A 17,420-nucleotide genomic window follows, 5' to 3' on the forward strand; every position below is an offset into this window, starting at 1 on the left:
TTCTGTTCTTCAAGAAGTTTGATTTTTCTGACTGCACTTCTTAGTATGACTGCAACAATCGGTCTTCATGTCTGTTAATATTGTCAAAAGAGCTTTGTTGATTGTAGGCTGCACAGTGGCATAGAGGTTAGCGTTCTTGCCCTCATTCAAAACCCAGCTTGGACCTTTCTATGTGGAGTTTGTATGTTTTTTTCCAGTCACTTAGGATTCCTCCCACAGTCCAAAGATATGGTTGCTGTTTGTAATTTGTAATTTGTAATTCTAAACTGCCCCTTGGTCTAATATGTGTGATTATGTGGCCCTGCAACAGATTTCGGACCTGTTCAGGGTATACTCCACCTTCACACGACATTAGCTGGGTTGGCTCCAGCAACCCCATGACCCCGAAAGGAACCCAGCAGGCTCGGGAGATGGATGGATGGAAACCAAATCCACATAAGTTGCCAGTTTCAAAGAGTTCTTAATTTAGATTGCTCAAGTCAAGGCCAAACTGTAACTGACTGGAGACAAAACCCTGACACTGGATGTGAAACTGCCACACAAAACTCAGGCTGCACCACCAATGTTTGTGACAAATTTATTCAGGACATAATGAATTTAGTGAGTATTCTAGCATGGCAGAGAGTGAACAAGTTATCATTTCCAGTGTGTGTCTGCATGGTTTACCGGCGATTTGATTTCTGAGCTGTTGCTCCCTCTGATGCCTTCGCATTTATTTCTGTGTCATTTCAATTAACCTTTCCACTGACAGTGCTGTGCTCAGATTTATAAATCTGATCTATTTTTAATTGTATTTTGCTTTAGTTTGACCTTTAATTTAGAATGAAAAGATCGTATGTGCACTGCTAATGAAATTTTTTTTCTTTAGATATCAACCGAACATACCATGTTCAAATTTTTGTTAACTACTTGAACAAGAATGAACAACTACTTGTTCATTCTTGTAAAAAGCAATAGATGATACTCCTAAAATTAACATAATGTTCACATAAATATCTGTTCATAATATACTGCATAAAACAGATTGAAAGGATGGTAGCTGATCTCAGAAGGATGACCAGAGTTGGTCACTACTTCACAATGTTTGCTGCAAAAGACCCCTGATGTCTTTCCATTTGCCATGGTTGCTACAGAAAAGTGTCAAAATCCTGCCCTAGTGGTTGTAGACACTGCACCAATTCAACTCAATCTGCCCCAGTTTAACTGGATCATCCACAACTTGTGTTTAAATTAGGCAACCACGTTTCAGTTTAGGGTAGGAAAAAACATGAGCTGGTTGAGGAGAAAATGTAGGTATTTTTTTCCTCAGTTGGGACCTCTCCCTCTGGGTCGGCTGCTGTTCAGCCGCTGCAGCTCTAGGTGGGAAACTGCATCACCGCTTAGGTGTGGTAGGGCAGTCCCCGCCTGTGATGCTGCATTTGGCTGGTTATGCGGCTGTTCACAGAGAAGGAGGTTCCAATTATTAGCGTTTTCAACATCTTGTTTTTGTGCTCAGCCTATTTCTCATTGTCTTTCCCCATCAGTTAGGGGGTGGGAGGTGTGAAAGGAGTGGGGGGCTGTGTGTAGGTACGGCCTATTTTTTTAATTTTTGTGCTTGTTTTCAAATTTTTTTTTTTTTTATGTAAAGCACTTTGTGTTATGCTTTTATGTGAAAAGTGCTTTATAAGTAAAATTTTATTTGATTTGAGTGTCTCATATGGAACCAAAGTCTGTTTCATTTTATGTGACTTCTTTGACACATTTGACTAGTAAAGACAGTAAAGTTAAGGTGTTAGAAGATCATTTAAAAAGCTACTTTACTGTTACAATGCTAAAGATTTGTCATCAGATAATATACCCTTTGTCATACAAAGTACATACAGCAGGTGCAGATCATTGACTGTCTAAAGAGAAATTGACCGAGCAAGTGCACGTGACTGTTACATCCCTCTTCAGGGAGGATGGAGAAAAAAGGTAACAAAAAAAATTATGATAACCGGGCGTGATTAAAGTTAGCCACACAGCCGTTTCTTCTGTAACACACACAAAAATCAAAGGAAACTAAAGGAAACTAACCAAAAAACCCAAAGGTGGAATAAATGCATGAGACGCTGGTATAACTACGACAGAAATGAAAAACACAAAATTACTCAAAATGCAAACAAAGATTAAATTTAACAAAAGGACAAAGAAATAACTAAGAGGAAAACCAGAGGCATTCACAAGCTAAGGCCAGGCCGACAGACGGGGCAGGCTGAAGAAACAAATCTCTCCAAGGAATTCAGCCGACACTGGAGCAGAGGATCCTGGGAGCTTTTAAAGCTTCCCTCCCAGCCAGTCAATTGGAAGCAGCCTCAATCAGCTCTGCGGGGGGGGGGGGGGGGGGGGGGGTTGTCACCAGCTGTGCAGAAGCTGACTACTGCTGGAGCTGAAACATGTGCAAACAACAGTCACCCATTGAAAATGAAATACTTCCGGCTCCAACCAAATTAAGTCAATTCAGTCTCCATTTTTTCTCCAATACAAATGCCAGCATTTGGAGCCAGACGTTGTCTATAACCCTTGTGCTATCATAGATGACCCCACCCCTCCATTGACGTGTTCTCCCTAACATGACAAAGGTGGATAAAGGTGGAAAGATTTCATGTAATCCATGGAAACCAGTGAAGATCACAAATCATTGAAGAAAAATTGTTCAGAGCACTGTCTAGTGGGTCTAGATGACCCAACTCCCAATGTTAAAATGCCTAGGATAGCACAAGGGTTACGCAGTGGTTTAGCCTTTGCAAGAAATATAAATTATGGCTGTCCTAATCACCAAAGTATATTTAACTAACTGCCGTTTAACCCTTGTGCTATCCTAGGCATTGCAGACAAATGCCTATACAGTCACTGAGGAAAGACAAAACAGTAGCAGCAGTGGATCTGATTCAAACCTCTGCTGTTAACTGGCAAGAACTTCAGAGTAGTTTTAGTAAGAATGCTCCTGAACAAACAGAAAAACCTTTAGTCGTGTATCAACATGTAACTCTACAACCAGCATCCTCTGTGGTTGTAAAGCTGGCTCCATTTTTCACTCACGTGCAGAATAAAATGTGTGGTACTTAATGAGTCATGCACAGCCTTTTCAGTTAATGATGGGTACATTGAACCCCATTAGATGCAAACAGAAGCCAATAAAAGAATGTCATCATTTCGAGAAATGGAACTGCACAACAAAACATTGTGTTGAGAGTTGGGTGATTGAGCAAATGACTGGAAATAATATGATCCTGACTTTATAATCTATAGATCTTTATTTATTTTGCAGATACCATATATAGCAATCATGCTTTTTCATATAACACCATCTACACATTTAATACATTTTTAAATAGAATATATTTTTTTACATTAGGCCCATATAACAGCTAAAAATATACAAAACAATATTCTCTGACTAAACTTTTCTATTACATTATATTTATTAGCATCTTTATTGTTACTCCATTCTGTTATAGAGATTTATGTGCCATCGTTTCTGGGATAGTATTATTGCAGAAAACAGCACATTTTATATTTTTTATTCAACATTTAAACAAAATAAAAATAAAAAGTCTCAGGTTGTACGGACATTCACAGATACATGTATTACACGTCTGAGTTTACAACATCATTCAAAGGAGAAATCGCTGAATGGTAATTTTATACAAAATGATTGGACCCATTTTGTCATTGCACATTTTAACTGGCACATATTTGAAAAGTGGAAATAAAACGGATTCAAGCTGATTCCTGTTGCTTGTAGCTGCCACAAAAACACAACTCTCATGGTCCTTCCTTATGGTGATATTTACTGTCTGGCCAAAGGTTAGCATTATTACATTAGTGTATGCGTCACTGAGAAACCTTTGTGTACCTAAACGAAGAGATTTTCATGTATCTTTGAAAATAGTGTCTCTACAGAGTGTGGACCTGTGTACCATTTGGCTATGTCACACTGTGCTATCACTTATTCTTTCTGAAGGGGTTCTCTCTGAAGCTGCACTTTCTATGACGAAGGGATGCACCATGGCTTTATCAAAAATAATATTAATAAAAGGCCACAACAGATGACTGGTCAGGAGTGCAAACAGGCAACATTTTGGATCATCTTTTAAAAATGCCCGAGTGCAAAAAAATGATTCTTAATATTGGGAAGCTTTCATGTTGTCCTTATGCTTCACATAGCATGCTGTCCTTATGTAGAGAAAAAAAAATTCACAGTTGCTTTTTTTTCTTAATTCTAATTTTTAAACTAGCCCTAGAAATGTTCTCGCTGTGTATTAGGGTAATATCTCAGACAATTTGGTAATGTCTACTTTTTTTTTCCTGAGGAGTGGGTTTCTAACTGTGTATAGCTATGTATATACAAGTAAACATCACTAGTCAAAGTAGTGGAAGCTATCATAAAAATCCAATGTTCTTTCTTTGAAATTATACAGCACCTGTGGCACATTGTTCCCTTAAAACCAAACATTAAATTGGTAAACTTTCCTTCCACTGAAGTCATACAAAAGTAGACTAAAGATTTCCCAAATAACTGCTTTCAGACAGAATTGTCGAGGACATTGTGCAAAAGTGGGCTTTACCTTTGTTGTTAAAGTGGTTGTCCTCAGAACCATCTTGTGCTTATAGACAGATGCTGCTTCTTCTATGATATTGCTCTGTTGTTTCTTAATAAACTCACATGTGGTTAACAGGCGATTACACTAACTGTTGAAAGAAGAGTGTCATTTTGGTCCTTCTTACTCTCACATATAGAAAAACATCTACAAATGATTCTAAAAAAACGAGTTAGACAACATACAAAGTTATTGTTCTTTAGAAAACAAAGGAACAGTTATAACAGTCTCTTGCTATGTGTCCTATATAAGATGTTTTTGCTCATCACAGGTTTCAGTCATGCCTAAAAAAGGTTGGATCTTTCAAAATTCAAAGTTGTGCTTTTTTTAAAATTGCCTAAGAGCCTTAGGAATGTTGCAGGATTCTGACAGGATGTGATAGTGTAGGGAAATAGTGAAGAATTCCTTTATTCACACATGCAGATTTAGCCTTTTGTTTTCTATATGCTCATAGTGTCAATGCTTGAAGTTGATCATGTTTCAACCTCAGCTATAAAATCACATATTGCTTTCTCTTCATTCACTGAATTTCATACAGTTTAGATTATTTAATTCATATAAAATAAAATATATTCATGGATATTGTTTTTGTACAATAATTTGAGTTTAGTCAATGTATTTTTTATCTTAAAAGCATAACTCTACAGAATTAATGTGGGCCTCCAGATTTACACATATTCAATATACAATAATATTCTAAGTCGCAAGTACTTATTTTCAAATAAGTCTATTTTTTTCCCTCTTTGCATAATGAAGTTCATAATATCACAACAACTTTGTAGGGTGGTTTCTTTTTTTTTTTTTCTTTACCTCTGTCTTATACAAAGAAACAATGAGAAAACCAAAAACGGAACAGAAAATAACAGTGTAATCAGGTTGGTTTCACGTGTCCCCAGGAGGTAGGTGAATAAAAGCAGACATAGAAGTCTAGTGGTTGTTTCCAACCTTGATTACGGTGGAGGGCCAATCCGGCCATTAGAGCGGAGACGCAGGCAAGACCTTTCAGATGTAGGCTTCCTCATTGGCAGGGTTCTGGCTCTGGTTTTCTGTCTGCGGGTCCGGACCATTTTCCTGAGATTTTAAGATTCCCAAAGGCTTAATCATTATTCGCAGACGCTGTGGAGACAACCAAAATGAACGATGAGAAATCTCACAGTGCTGCTGATTAAATTTCAGATGAATTTTCGTTATTTCTTCAAAAAACTAGAGTGTATAATGTCATCAGAGCAGAGATTTAAGGCATTTTTCAAAAATTAGAACCTAATTCTTAAGACTAAAGAATCCAGGCACTGCTAGCCATATTTTTGTAAAAAGCATCTGCCTGGGTGCAGAGCACTAATCAACTAGCTGATTGCTACAATTAGGACAATCAACCATCAGCTACTGCAGAATCTGACACCTGCATTTTGACCCTGATAGCCTCTGTCACACTGTCTGCAATTATGGTTCATTTATTCTGTCAGCGGTTGCTATATCTGTCACTAGGGACTTCAGCTAGATGAAGGCTTCTTATTCAAAGGGCTAAGGATGCCTGCAAATAAAACAGCTCTTCTGTAAAATAAAACCTTACCAGAATAGGTACTTTCTGCCTCTGATTTGGATTATCAATTTAATCAATATGCATTGCAATCTGGTGCTGCATACAAATGCATCTTGAGTAATTTACTGAGAACTCGGTGGCTTTAAAAGTAGAAAGTCACTGTTCTACTCCCCTAATTTCTATTTATTGTCTTTATCCAGCATGCTTATGTGTTTGCTCATTGCAGAACCACTGAATCGTGTTTCTTCAATACAGTTTAAGCTCAGAGGACAGATCAAAGTTAGCTAAGCTCCTTTTTTTTCTTTTAGCTTTATAATGACAAATTAAATTAATGTGTTTAACATTTCTTAATGAATCCATTGTAAATCTGGGTGCAGAATATATCGTATCCAATGGTATTGTGAACTGCCTTTGTGGTTAAAAGTTCACCCATGCTACTTCATGAAACTCTTTTTTTTTTCTCAACATCTCAGGGCTTTTGAATTCTCCTCCGATTTTATTTTAGAGTGTAATATTGAAGCTTTAGGAAAATAATTTGATGTGTCTTGCTGTAGTTCTATTCCCTCAACACAACCTAACTTCCATTGGACAAACATTTTGGGAAATTGTCAGAGTGGTTCTTGAAAAGTTTTGCCTTTTAGGAACCCCATTGTTTCTGATCAACATGCATTTAAAGTACAAAAACTTGTTGTGGATCTGTATGCATTTGGGACTGGAAAACCAGTTGTGATGAGCCGCTGTTTGAAAGTTTCATTTTTTATACTGGAAATATGCACATTGTAGTGTGATCCTACCTCCTTGTATGTGCCTTTAAGTGTGAGGAACAGGTATCCCATGTAGCCTGGGATGAGAGTCATGGAAGAAAGTGCCATCAACCAGCCGACTCCCTGACCCCATCCAGGAAACACATAATCGCCCATGGTAAGAGGAACCATCTGCACTGCACTGAACAGGAAAACTCCCTGAACAAAAAAGGGGCGAGAAGTTACAAAAATCTATAAACATGCTGATGATCCTAAAGAATCATTGCTATCATATTTGATACATGCATTTCTGAGATCACTATCTCATTAGAATGGTCTAAATGTTCCTTAAAAACTAGGGGTGTAACGGTTAATTTTACCAACGATTCGATTCAAATCATAACGTTTGATTGCCAATCCGAGTCATAGTCGATATTGGTTTATTTGGAACGATCCGCTTCAATCAGATTGACTGACCTAAAATGGATCCAGAGCATTATTAGACAAAAAATTCAACCAGTGTGACTCAGATAAATATCAAGGTACTGAACAGTGCAGGTGAAGTTTGCCAGCTTCCTTGTATGTCTTGCAAGATAAGTGTACATTTTTAAACATGTGTACAAACAAACAAGTAAACAAGAATTAATGCATTCACATTTTAGTTTCATTAAGTTCAGCCCACTGCTAATTTTCAACATCAAAATAATACAACAGGAACATTATTAGAACATTCTACCACACTGTATGGGCTGGAATAATGGACTGTAAAGGGCTGGAATAATGGACTGATCAGCTTTTGCTGTCATCACATGTGTGTTGTCTGCTTTGATGCACTTATTGTTGACAAATAAAAATAATGTGCCTCAATCCAAATGGGATTTTCAATGTATTTAATTTTAAAATGATTTCATAATGGTACAGATCAGTGTCATTCTATTTGATTAACAGCTTGCTTCAGACAGATCAATATAGATTGGGTAAATTGATTAATCGATTAATCGTTACACCCCTATTAAAAACCCATTGTATAGAACCATGTTTTCCGCCCTATAGTGCATTATCCTTCTTCTAGGGGCTTTTCCTGCTAATTTCAAAATGGCATTTTGCATGAACACAAAAACACTTTTGGCGGGAAATGTTTTGGTAATTTTCAAAAGTTTTTTGTGTGAATAACACATGTGTTGTTAAGTTTCTTTTTTAATGACTACTTCCTGCATTGAAAAATGCAAAATTTGTTGATGATAATTTTTTTTATGAAACAGTTACACCATGTTAAAAATGTTTCAAATTTGAGACAGTGGGTTAAAAAAGTGCTCATATCAATAATTGCATCCTAAACTAACATTGTTGGGAACAAAGACTCACCAAATCACTCAAAATACCATTATAGTTACTACCAATATCACATAGATAGCCCCATAATTCATGCTAGCTATATCTAAAAAAAAGTGATGTTCAATTTCTGTTGTGGATTTCATCAAAAGCTTTAAAAAACATTGTCATTCCAAACGATTTGACCTTTCTGTCAATTCTTTGATGTAATGGGCTATGCAGGGTTAACAAGCAGAACCATAACAACTTCTAAATTAAAGGTATTTGGGACATTAGTGGACATTAATCTGTACTGATATCATGCTGTTGGACTGGTACTGCACACTTACAGCGACAATCAGAGGAGTGAAAACAACCCAGCAGGCCTTCCACCACAGACATGGCTTGTATCCAATCATTTCCTCAATGTTTTCATAGAATTTATTCACACCTGTAACCAAAAATATTAGCACGATGAACTTCAAAGATGGGCAGAGTTCTCTGTACATTTTTACAACCACATTCAAACATTTAAGCTCACTCTTAGAAACTTTATTAATTTGACAGGTTTTGGAGTCAGTGGTTTTGCTTCTATTACACTGGCAGCAAAAGGCAAAAACGTGCACAATTAATCTTTGAACTGTTTTTAAACGAAAACAAAAACTAGAAATAGACAAAGATGTTGCTCACCATAAAACCATGAAATTGAGATGCACTCAAAGAAGACCAAGAAAAGCAGGGACATTCCACTGGCTGAGTAGTAGTCAAACAACTTAAACACGTACAGCCCGCCCTGCAAACAAGGGGAATGATGGGAGGGTTAAGAAAAAGATCATTGAAGAGGGAAAAAATGAAAATAGAATAGAATAGAATAGAATAGAATAGAATAGAATAGAATAGAATAGAATAGAATAGAATAGAATAGAATAGAATAGAATAGAATAGAATAGAATAGAATAGAATAGAACAGAACAGAATACGACTCAAGGTCCCAAAAACAAGACAAAAAAAAAAACAGAAATAAAAAAACACATATAGAAATCTCAAAAAAAGATATATAAATCTAAATAAAAACACAAATTACAACCTTAAAAACTGAAGATAGCACGCGTTTTTCAATTTTTATGCAATTCATACGCATTTGTCAACAACAGATATCCTCTTGATGTCAGCATATGGACTTCATTTTCTTTTTTTAAACCAGTATTACATAAGACAATGTAACACAATTACTACTGTTAAGACTCTTATCTCAGTGTACAAAAAAAACAAATAAAAAATGACAACTTTTTAACAAATCCTTTAGATTTGGGGTTCAAACCTATATTTTATGAGTCGTTTTCTAAACTGGCTGAAGCTTATTTGGCAAGTTCCAGTTAACTGTTGGAACTACAAATATGATTAGTGAAAACAGCATGAAAAATGCAACATCCTGAAACAGAATTGGCTTTAACAAGGTTGGTGACAAATTCCAAATGGCATTCATGATGAAGCTTCCAAAATATTAAGATGTATTTGCCAGAAATCTCAGTTTTCTGGCATGAGTTGCTTTGTCCTCATGTTTACATAATTTGGGACATGATCAGAAATTTGCTCCACGAGTCTCCTGTCAGATAAGGTCATAGGGCTGTTGCAGCTCTCTGTAAATCTTCAAAGACTCTGCTCTACTTAAGAGTTATAAAAAAGGAGGAAACATCCTCCATAACTGATTGAAAAAAATAATCTGACATTTGAGTCATGCAAGCATTTTGCAATGCTCATGCAAAATTCATACAATGATGGTTTAGTTAGACCTAAATTCAGCTATTTATTTGTGATCAACAGACAAGCTGATTTCCAAACCATTTTAAAAACAAACCTAAAGACTCACCTATATTTTTTAAACTTTTATTTTATCTATTTATTTTCATCTATTATTATGTTTTTATTACCGTGTTTTTAAGACATATTTGTTTTTTGCCTTTTTAAAATTAGTATATTTTAAAATTAGTATATATTATATATAATTGGTCAACTGTTGTTGTTTTAAAATTCAAAAAAAAAAAATTAAGTAAGATTTTAAGTAAAAACTTGGCTGCAGGACCACCAAAGTGAAAGTAGAACTTTGCTGTTTTTTTTTTTACCTGTGTGATGTTCGATAGGCCAATGGCATAAGAGATGACGCAGACAATTGCAATGAAGATCTCCCTTCGCTTTCTTAGGACATGGGGAAATTCATCAACCAGAGCCGTGATGAAGCCTTCCACAGTGCAGAACTGCAGAGCCATTTCAAGACTTTGTTACTCTTCTGTCACAATAAAACCACTGAAAAAGTTTTAGGACGTGACTAAAAAACTAAAAAAAAAAAAAGGTTAAAAAAAAGAAATGAGGCAAGAACATACTGAATTCAGATGTTGGCTATCTTTGTTGGAGCAGATATGGAAAAGAATTTATTCTGAAACTTTGATGCGGTCCAAAAACAGAACTACTTCTAAATCATCTTCACCTGGCTGTCGATTCCCAGCATCAGCAGCATGGAGAAAAAAAGTATCGCCCAGAGAGGAGAGACTGGCAGCTGGGTGACGGCCTCAGGATATGCCAAAAATGCCAGGCCCGGCCCTGGTGCAAGAAGAATTTCAGTTAATCCAATGTAAAACCGGAAAGTTATAGATTATTGTCAAAATTGTTGTTACTAGTCAAAATAAAAAGTGTTAATGGAAATTCTCCTATTTATCAGAAAATTCGAAGCAGTCTTCAAAATGCAAAAGCAAGGCTACTATAAAGCAAAAATGCAAATATTTCAAGCTCAAATTTGAAATAATTTGAAATTGTAATTAGCAAGTACACGAAAATAGAAACGCCTTTTTCCTTTTTACAATTTCTGACAACACAATTAGATTGTAACGGAGAAAAACACATTGTCAGAAACAGAATATTTCCCCCTTCCAATTTTTTTATTTTTGTACCCTTGATGTATTTGTGATATGTTACACTTGTGTGTGTTGTTTCCATCGAGTTTCAGTATTGATTGTAATTACCTGAGGCTGCCACATCGGCGATGGGTCTCTTTGTTACGTTAGCCATGAATCCCACAATAGAGAAGATGACAAAGCCGGCAAACATACTGGTGAAAGAGTTGATGCAGCAGACAATGATAGAATCTCTGTAGGGGAGAGACAAAGCGCGAGGCAGTCATTTTCACGCCTGTATCAATTCCTTATCAGCCCGTCACACATTGTAGTGAGGCACGGGGGGAAGGGGGAGGTTTGGAAAGCCATTTTGCATCCAGCAAAAGAGCAGGAGCTGAATGCTCCTTCACTGACCTAGTCTTCTAAAATGGAGAGTGAACGGTTCTGGCAATTTCACTATTGTTAGGGGAGCATGCACACATAATTTTCCTGCTGACCAGTGATTGACCTTCATTGACTGTAAGATATGGATTCTACAGAAACACAAAGAGTACAGCCAAAATTCTGGAGCACCAGATAGAAGTGGGATATTTGAATGGTCCCAAAATACTGAGTAAACCAGCTGCAATGTTGTCACGGAAACTAAAATAATCCCCGCATGAGAAATCTGCACACTCTCCTCCCAAAAAAATTGCAAGCGACTAAAACCAGAGGACAAATTTCAACTTCACTTTTTTTAACTTGGTTGTAAATGAACCTGAAATGCTACATATTTAATTCACCTACCTGTATACGTTATTATGGAAGGGATTATAGCTGCCAAGAGCAATCAGGGAACCTAATCCCAGCCCGTAGGAAAAGAAAATCTGCGTGGCAGCATCAAGCCACACCTGACAAACAAAGATTAGAAAACACAGCTAAGAACTCAAGTAGAAAGTGTAGCTTGTAGACATTTCAGGCTAATTTAAGATATCTAACAAGACAAGGTCAATATTACAATCATTCCACCGCTTACATGATGCCTTGTCATGACTAAATGGAAGTGAATGTAAGTGTATTGCCATTGTATAAAGACTAAATAAAAAGCCAGGAACAAAACAAATAGTTTAAACTGTAATAATGGGGCTTTTTATGCAGGTGAACTGACAGCAAGCACACATCTTTTTTTTTTCTTTTCTTTTCTTTACCCCACCACTTCACTGACTGTGGATTTGTCTGAAAAGGGTACAGTAAAAAACCTTGATTACACATGACAAAATATCAAAAACAACCTAATGTCTCTTTTGGAAGACCCTCTACAATTATATAATTACATTCCACACCACCTTGCCTTAAGATGAAACCAATTGCCTTTTTGGGCTCTGCTGTGACTCTGCAGACACCAACAATGCAGAACTCGGGCCTCTGAATGCAACACAATAGAGGGCTTACCTCAGACTCCTTCAGTTTTTCAAAGTCTGGAGTGATGTAGAAAAGAACTCCATCAATGGCACCAGGTAGGGAGATGCCACGGCAAAACAGTATGAACAGCATAAAGTAAGGGTATGTAGCCGAGAAATACACCACCTGTGACAGATAAAAATGTATTTTAGGTAGGTTGTTAACAGTTTAATTAGAAAAACGTGAATTGTTTGATTAACTGCAACACTGGGTAACAGTTCCTAAGCACTATGACCTATCCTGTCATGCCCCCATTGACTTATGCATGCCCTAGGACAGGGGTTGGCAAACTATGGCATTTCCGGCCTGTTAAACTATTTAATCTGGCCCACTCAACTGGAATAAATTATATTTATAATACTTTATTTTATTTTATTTTCTGTAATTCTGGGGTGTACCCATAGATGATTCACAACAAATTAATTGACCTTTGTTCAGTCGCAGAAAGTTGTTTTGCAGTGATGTTGTTTTGGAAGATTTCTCAGTTTTCTCTTGTTCATGTGTGTTTTCCATTCAGGCAGTCATTTTTCATATCATTCCCACACTACATGAATGCAGCATTTCTCTAAATTTGAGTTTTGGTTGGAGATAATCATATAGACATATATTTATCCTTATCTCAACCAGTTTTACACCTGTGCTAATCAAGTTAATATTTTTCACACTTCAGTCTGGAGATGATCCTCTGTTATTAGAAAAAGGCTGGCTCATCCACAAACATTAGCTATTTAGTCAGACAGATAGGAAAGCTAAGTGCAATTTCCACTTATCCTTATCCAGATGTATTTGCAACCCCCTCTAAACTTGGTAAACATGGGAGTGACAGAAGGCATAAAACCATCAAGTAATGTACAACATTTATCAAAAGTAAAATCCAGTATCATTGATCAATTTGTAGCTTATAATTTGAATGTATTTGTCATATTTGCCCACTCACTTTGCCAGTCCAGCTGACCCCCTTCCAGATGCAGAAATAGACAAGCACCCATGCAATAGCAAGTGTAATAGCCAGTGGGACTCTAACCGCCCCAGGCTTTTCCAGACCATCGGTCAGCTGGTGCATGTTACGTCTGCAAGAAGGAAGTGAAGCTGTATTACAACAATGCACAAGAAATGATTCACCATCTCACTGAATTTCATATTTTTTTCACACATAAATGCACAGAAAGAAATATGTAATTTGAATAAAAGTTCCTTCATGGGACTTTTATAAAAGTCCCTTCATGGCCCACCATGGATGAATGTGTGCCTAATTGTTGTAGCAAACTGGGTCTCCTCATTTGACCCGTTTACAAAAGTAAATGACCATGTTAGCTTTAATATGTTCACATTTCTGTAGTCTCACTGTGATTTAAAGATACTCAGAGGACTATCTTACTCCCAGAACTCCACTACAGCACTGGTGAGGTTTCCGGTGTCTGCAATGCTGTAGTTAGTGTAGCAGCGATCTGTGTTCCAGGAATTGCCACAAGTTTTCCACGGCAGATCCTAAAATTGAAAGAAAAAAACACACACACACATACACACACACACAAACACACACACACACAAGGACAGTCCTTTTTACTCTGACCACTACTCGGACCACTCTCCCACCGCCGGGGTCCCATTCTCTCCGGTTGTCAAGCAGCCAAGACCACAATGCTAATTTGGGACAGTGGATTTCATGCTTTTCTCAGAAGACTGAGTCCTTTATCAGAGAATGCATTTATCAATACATTCTATAAGGTTCTAATTATGTGGGAAAGGAAGTAATAAAAGTCATACTCTATTAGGAATGGTGTGGCCTGAAGCAAAGTAAGCTGGCAACGTTCCTTACATACAACCACTGAAAATTACTAAGTAAATACAAAAAGAAACAAGAAGATACAAAAAAACATAAACAGGGAATCCTTTTAGTTGGTATTTTTGAGTTTTTAAGAAAAAAAAATGAGTGCATGACATACTCACAGTAGTGAAGGAGTTGTACAGATAGTAAATAGCCCAGGCAATGATCACAATATAATAGATATTTAGCCAAAAAGACAAGACAGCGGCAGCCAGACCCACACCTGCAACAACCAGATAATACAAATTTGATAGCTAATCTTTTAATTAAATAAAAATGTATTTTTATGTAGGTTTTTGTCAGTTCCTATATCTTTAAGTACCTGATTGTGATGAAATAACCCACTTTACCACTTTTGTCAGTGCATGTTTTTTTCCCAGACTATACAAACTAACTTGCTACATCCCATTAAAATAAGGGTTAGAAATATAAAATAAAATTTAAAAAAAATACCTTTGAACAACGGGGCCAACTTCCACACTCCAAGACCTCCAATAGAGGTGTACTGACCAAGAGCCGTCTCGAGAAAGAACAGGGGCATGCCAGCAAATATGAGCGTCAAAAAGTATGGAATCAAGAAGGCTCCTAAATGAGAAGTAACAAGCAAAGGTATGAAAAAAAGTAAATAACATTATTATTCAATATTATCCAGAGTTATTTGGTAGATCTCAGAATGCGCCGCAGACCAGGGCAAGGTTATTTTCTTGTGGCTTGTGCGCAATTACGCACGGATCTTGCGTGGAGCCTAGACATAAAATCGATTTAAATTCAGACCATCCCGGGACGAAATGTCATATTTAGATGTTAAGAGCTCTCATTCTATTTCGTGTGCAGATAACCCTGAAAATCCCCCCCTAAAAAAATCCTGATTACCTCCGCCGTTTTTTCCACATAAGTAAGGAAATCTCCAGACATTTCCCAGTCCGATTGCGTATCCGACACAAGAGAGTAGAAAGTCAAATTTTCCACCCCATGTTTCTCTCTCAGGTATTTCCTTTTTCGTCTTCTGCACCTTCACCACCAAGGTTTTGGGTTTGTCATTTGGCGTGGTGCTGGGCGCATCAGTCACTGTCTCCGTTAAGACGTGCCCATCCGAGGCTTTGGTCCCGTTGGTAGCCATGATGCTGACGGTGTTTTTCGGTTAGTCCTGACCAGCAGAGAGATGAGAGCTTCAGCACCGGTCCTGACGTGCAGTGGTTTCTCCGTCCTGTGCCGAGGGTCCTCAGAAAATAGTCGAGGGGAAACGGATGAGCAGACTTATGCAATGAAGCAGGAATTGCAGTCGGGGCACCAAAGTGACGATGCAAGCCTAAAAGAGAAAAAATATACAAGTGTTAAAAAAAATGCAAGGGAAATGTCAGAAAACAGTGAATGCAAAAAAACAAAACAAAAAAACAACAGGTTTCTTTTCCCCCTCTCTCTTGTTTCAAAATATGTAACAAGATTAACTCCTGAACAGAAAAAATATTTTTATTTCTTGTAACATTACTTTAATATCCTACAGTTTTCACACATAAGTTTAAATATTAAAACAGTAGACACAGAATCTGTACATAAAATGAGAAGTTTTGATTAGAAAAACAAAACTCTACTAAATGGTGATCCTTTCCCCTCACAGGATTAAATACAGACTCCGCGTGCACTAAGAGGCACTTTAAACGGCCTGAAGTGAATCCATGCTTGCGGAAATTTAAAGCCTGTTCTTGTCCTTGATTCATCGTGTTCTAAATTCAGTGGCCCATTTCCCACTGCTTCGATCCAAGAGCCGAGCAATTAAACACATTTAGGAGTCAGACGCAGAACTTAACGTCTAATGATTCACCTGGAGAGGGTAATATAGCTTCAACCATTATTTTCACGTTGTCTCCATGGGACAACGATGGACGATTTTTGCCTTTTTAATCTACATTTATATATATATATATATATATATATATATATATATATATATATATATATATATATATATATATATATATATATATATATATATATATTTATTGAATATGCAAAATAAACGTTTTTTCAAATACTGGTTAAAAAATTCCCCGTGCGCGCTCCTTGCGCCCTTGGTGCGCGTAACTGAAAGAGCGATCAGAGGCGACGCAGGAACACAAGTGTTTCTTCATGTCTAACATTTGTCAGACGTCTTAACATTTTGGATTCACTAAATAAAACGGACATTGTCTTGGCGCATATTGCGTCTATCCCCAAAATCTGCTTCTGCTTCAAAAAGTGACTGAAGAAGCGACGGGTCGTTCATCATTCTCAAATGTCTCTGAGATTTTTCTTTGTCGACCTCAAATCATAAAAAGGTGATGCACAGGACCACTTCACCAAAGCTAGTATTTTTGGAAAGAACACTTTTTGACTTGGTCCTTAAAAACTAAGACATTTTAGTATAAAACAAACTCACCAATTGTATACTTACAAAAAATTTGGCGTCTTGGACAGATTGTTTCCCAGATTTAAACATCCAATTTGAAAAAAATTACTTCCTTTTAGTTGCGTAGTAGAAAGGAAATCAGAAAAACTTTGCATCCGATGGCACTTAAGCAGTTGTGAAGTCCAGAGGAGGAGAGAATGGTGGTCAAATGTGTCTTTGAGAGCGCGGTGCTGTCCTTAAAGGAGTGGTGCTGAAAGAAAGGAGGGGAGCAGAGACCGGAGAAGAAGCTGCTGCCTTCTGGTTTAGAGTGAGCAGGGACGTATCATGGAGCACAGGCTCCACACTCTCATCTACACAGCCCCAATGTCACCTCAAAGTCAACCCTCCCCAACTCCAACATTTCCACCACTGAGATGGCAGTGGATTTGAGAGAGGTTCATCCTCTTGTCTCAAGGCTTTATATCCTTACTCACATTGCTTTTTTTTTTCTTCAAATCAGCAACTTTTTTCTCTGTCCCACCCTCTTCTGTCATGACTCACTCAGTGGCCAGTCAATGCAATAGTATGGTCTGCCACCATTTGTTCCACAATTCATTTTGCCCTGAAGTAATCTCCAATTTAAAGTTTACTCTATTTAGCCATGAATAACTCAGACACATGCT

The 17,420-nt window shown here is 37.2% G+C and overlaps 1 protein-coding gene across 2 annotated transcripts; it reads right to left on the bottom strand.

Moving 5' to 3' along the window:
* Window positions 1–3,256: 3,256 nt before the first annotated feature.
* slc6a1 (solute carrier family 6 member 1) lies at window positions 3,257–17,191 on the bottom strand. 2 transcript variants are annotated; one of them, XM_023954879.1, is made up of 15 exons: window positions 16,804–17,191; window positions 15,246–15,681; window positions 14,826–14,957; window positions 14,495–14,595; window positions 13,923–14,032; window positions 13,482–13,614; window positions 12,536–12,670; window positions 11,891–11,994; window positions 11,234–11,358; window positions 10,702–10,814; window positions 10,340–10,471; window positions 8,907–9,009; window positions 8,567–8,667; window positions 6,957–7,124; window positions 3,257–5,738 (listed from the first exon to the last, which is right to left on the bottom strand). In XM_023954879.1, the coding sequence occupies exons 2-15, from the start codon at window positions 15,490–15,492 to the stop codon at window positions 5,625–5,627; spliced, it is 1,818 nt and encodes a 605-aa protein (XP_023810647.1). In that variant the 5' UTR covers window positions 15,493–15,681; window positions 16,804–17,191; the 3' UTR covers window positions 3,257–5,624. The 2 variants fall into 2 exon arrangements, with proteins under 2 accessions (XP_023810647.1, XP_023810646.1); XM_023954878.1 differs by having other exon boundaries at window positions 5,428–5,738; window positions 16,789–17,191.
* Between the last annotated feature and the right edge of the window lie 229 nt (window positions 17,192–17,420).

Source organism: Oryzias latipes, chromosome 5, assembly GCF_002234675.1.
Source record: "Oryzias latipes chromosome 5, ASM223467v1".
NCBI classification, from domain to species: domain Eukaryota; kingdom Metazoa; phylum Chordata; class Actinopteri; order Beloniformes; family Adrianichthyidae; genus Oryzias; species Oryzias latipes.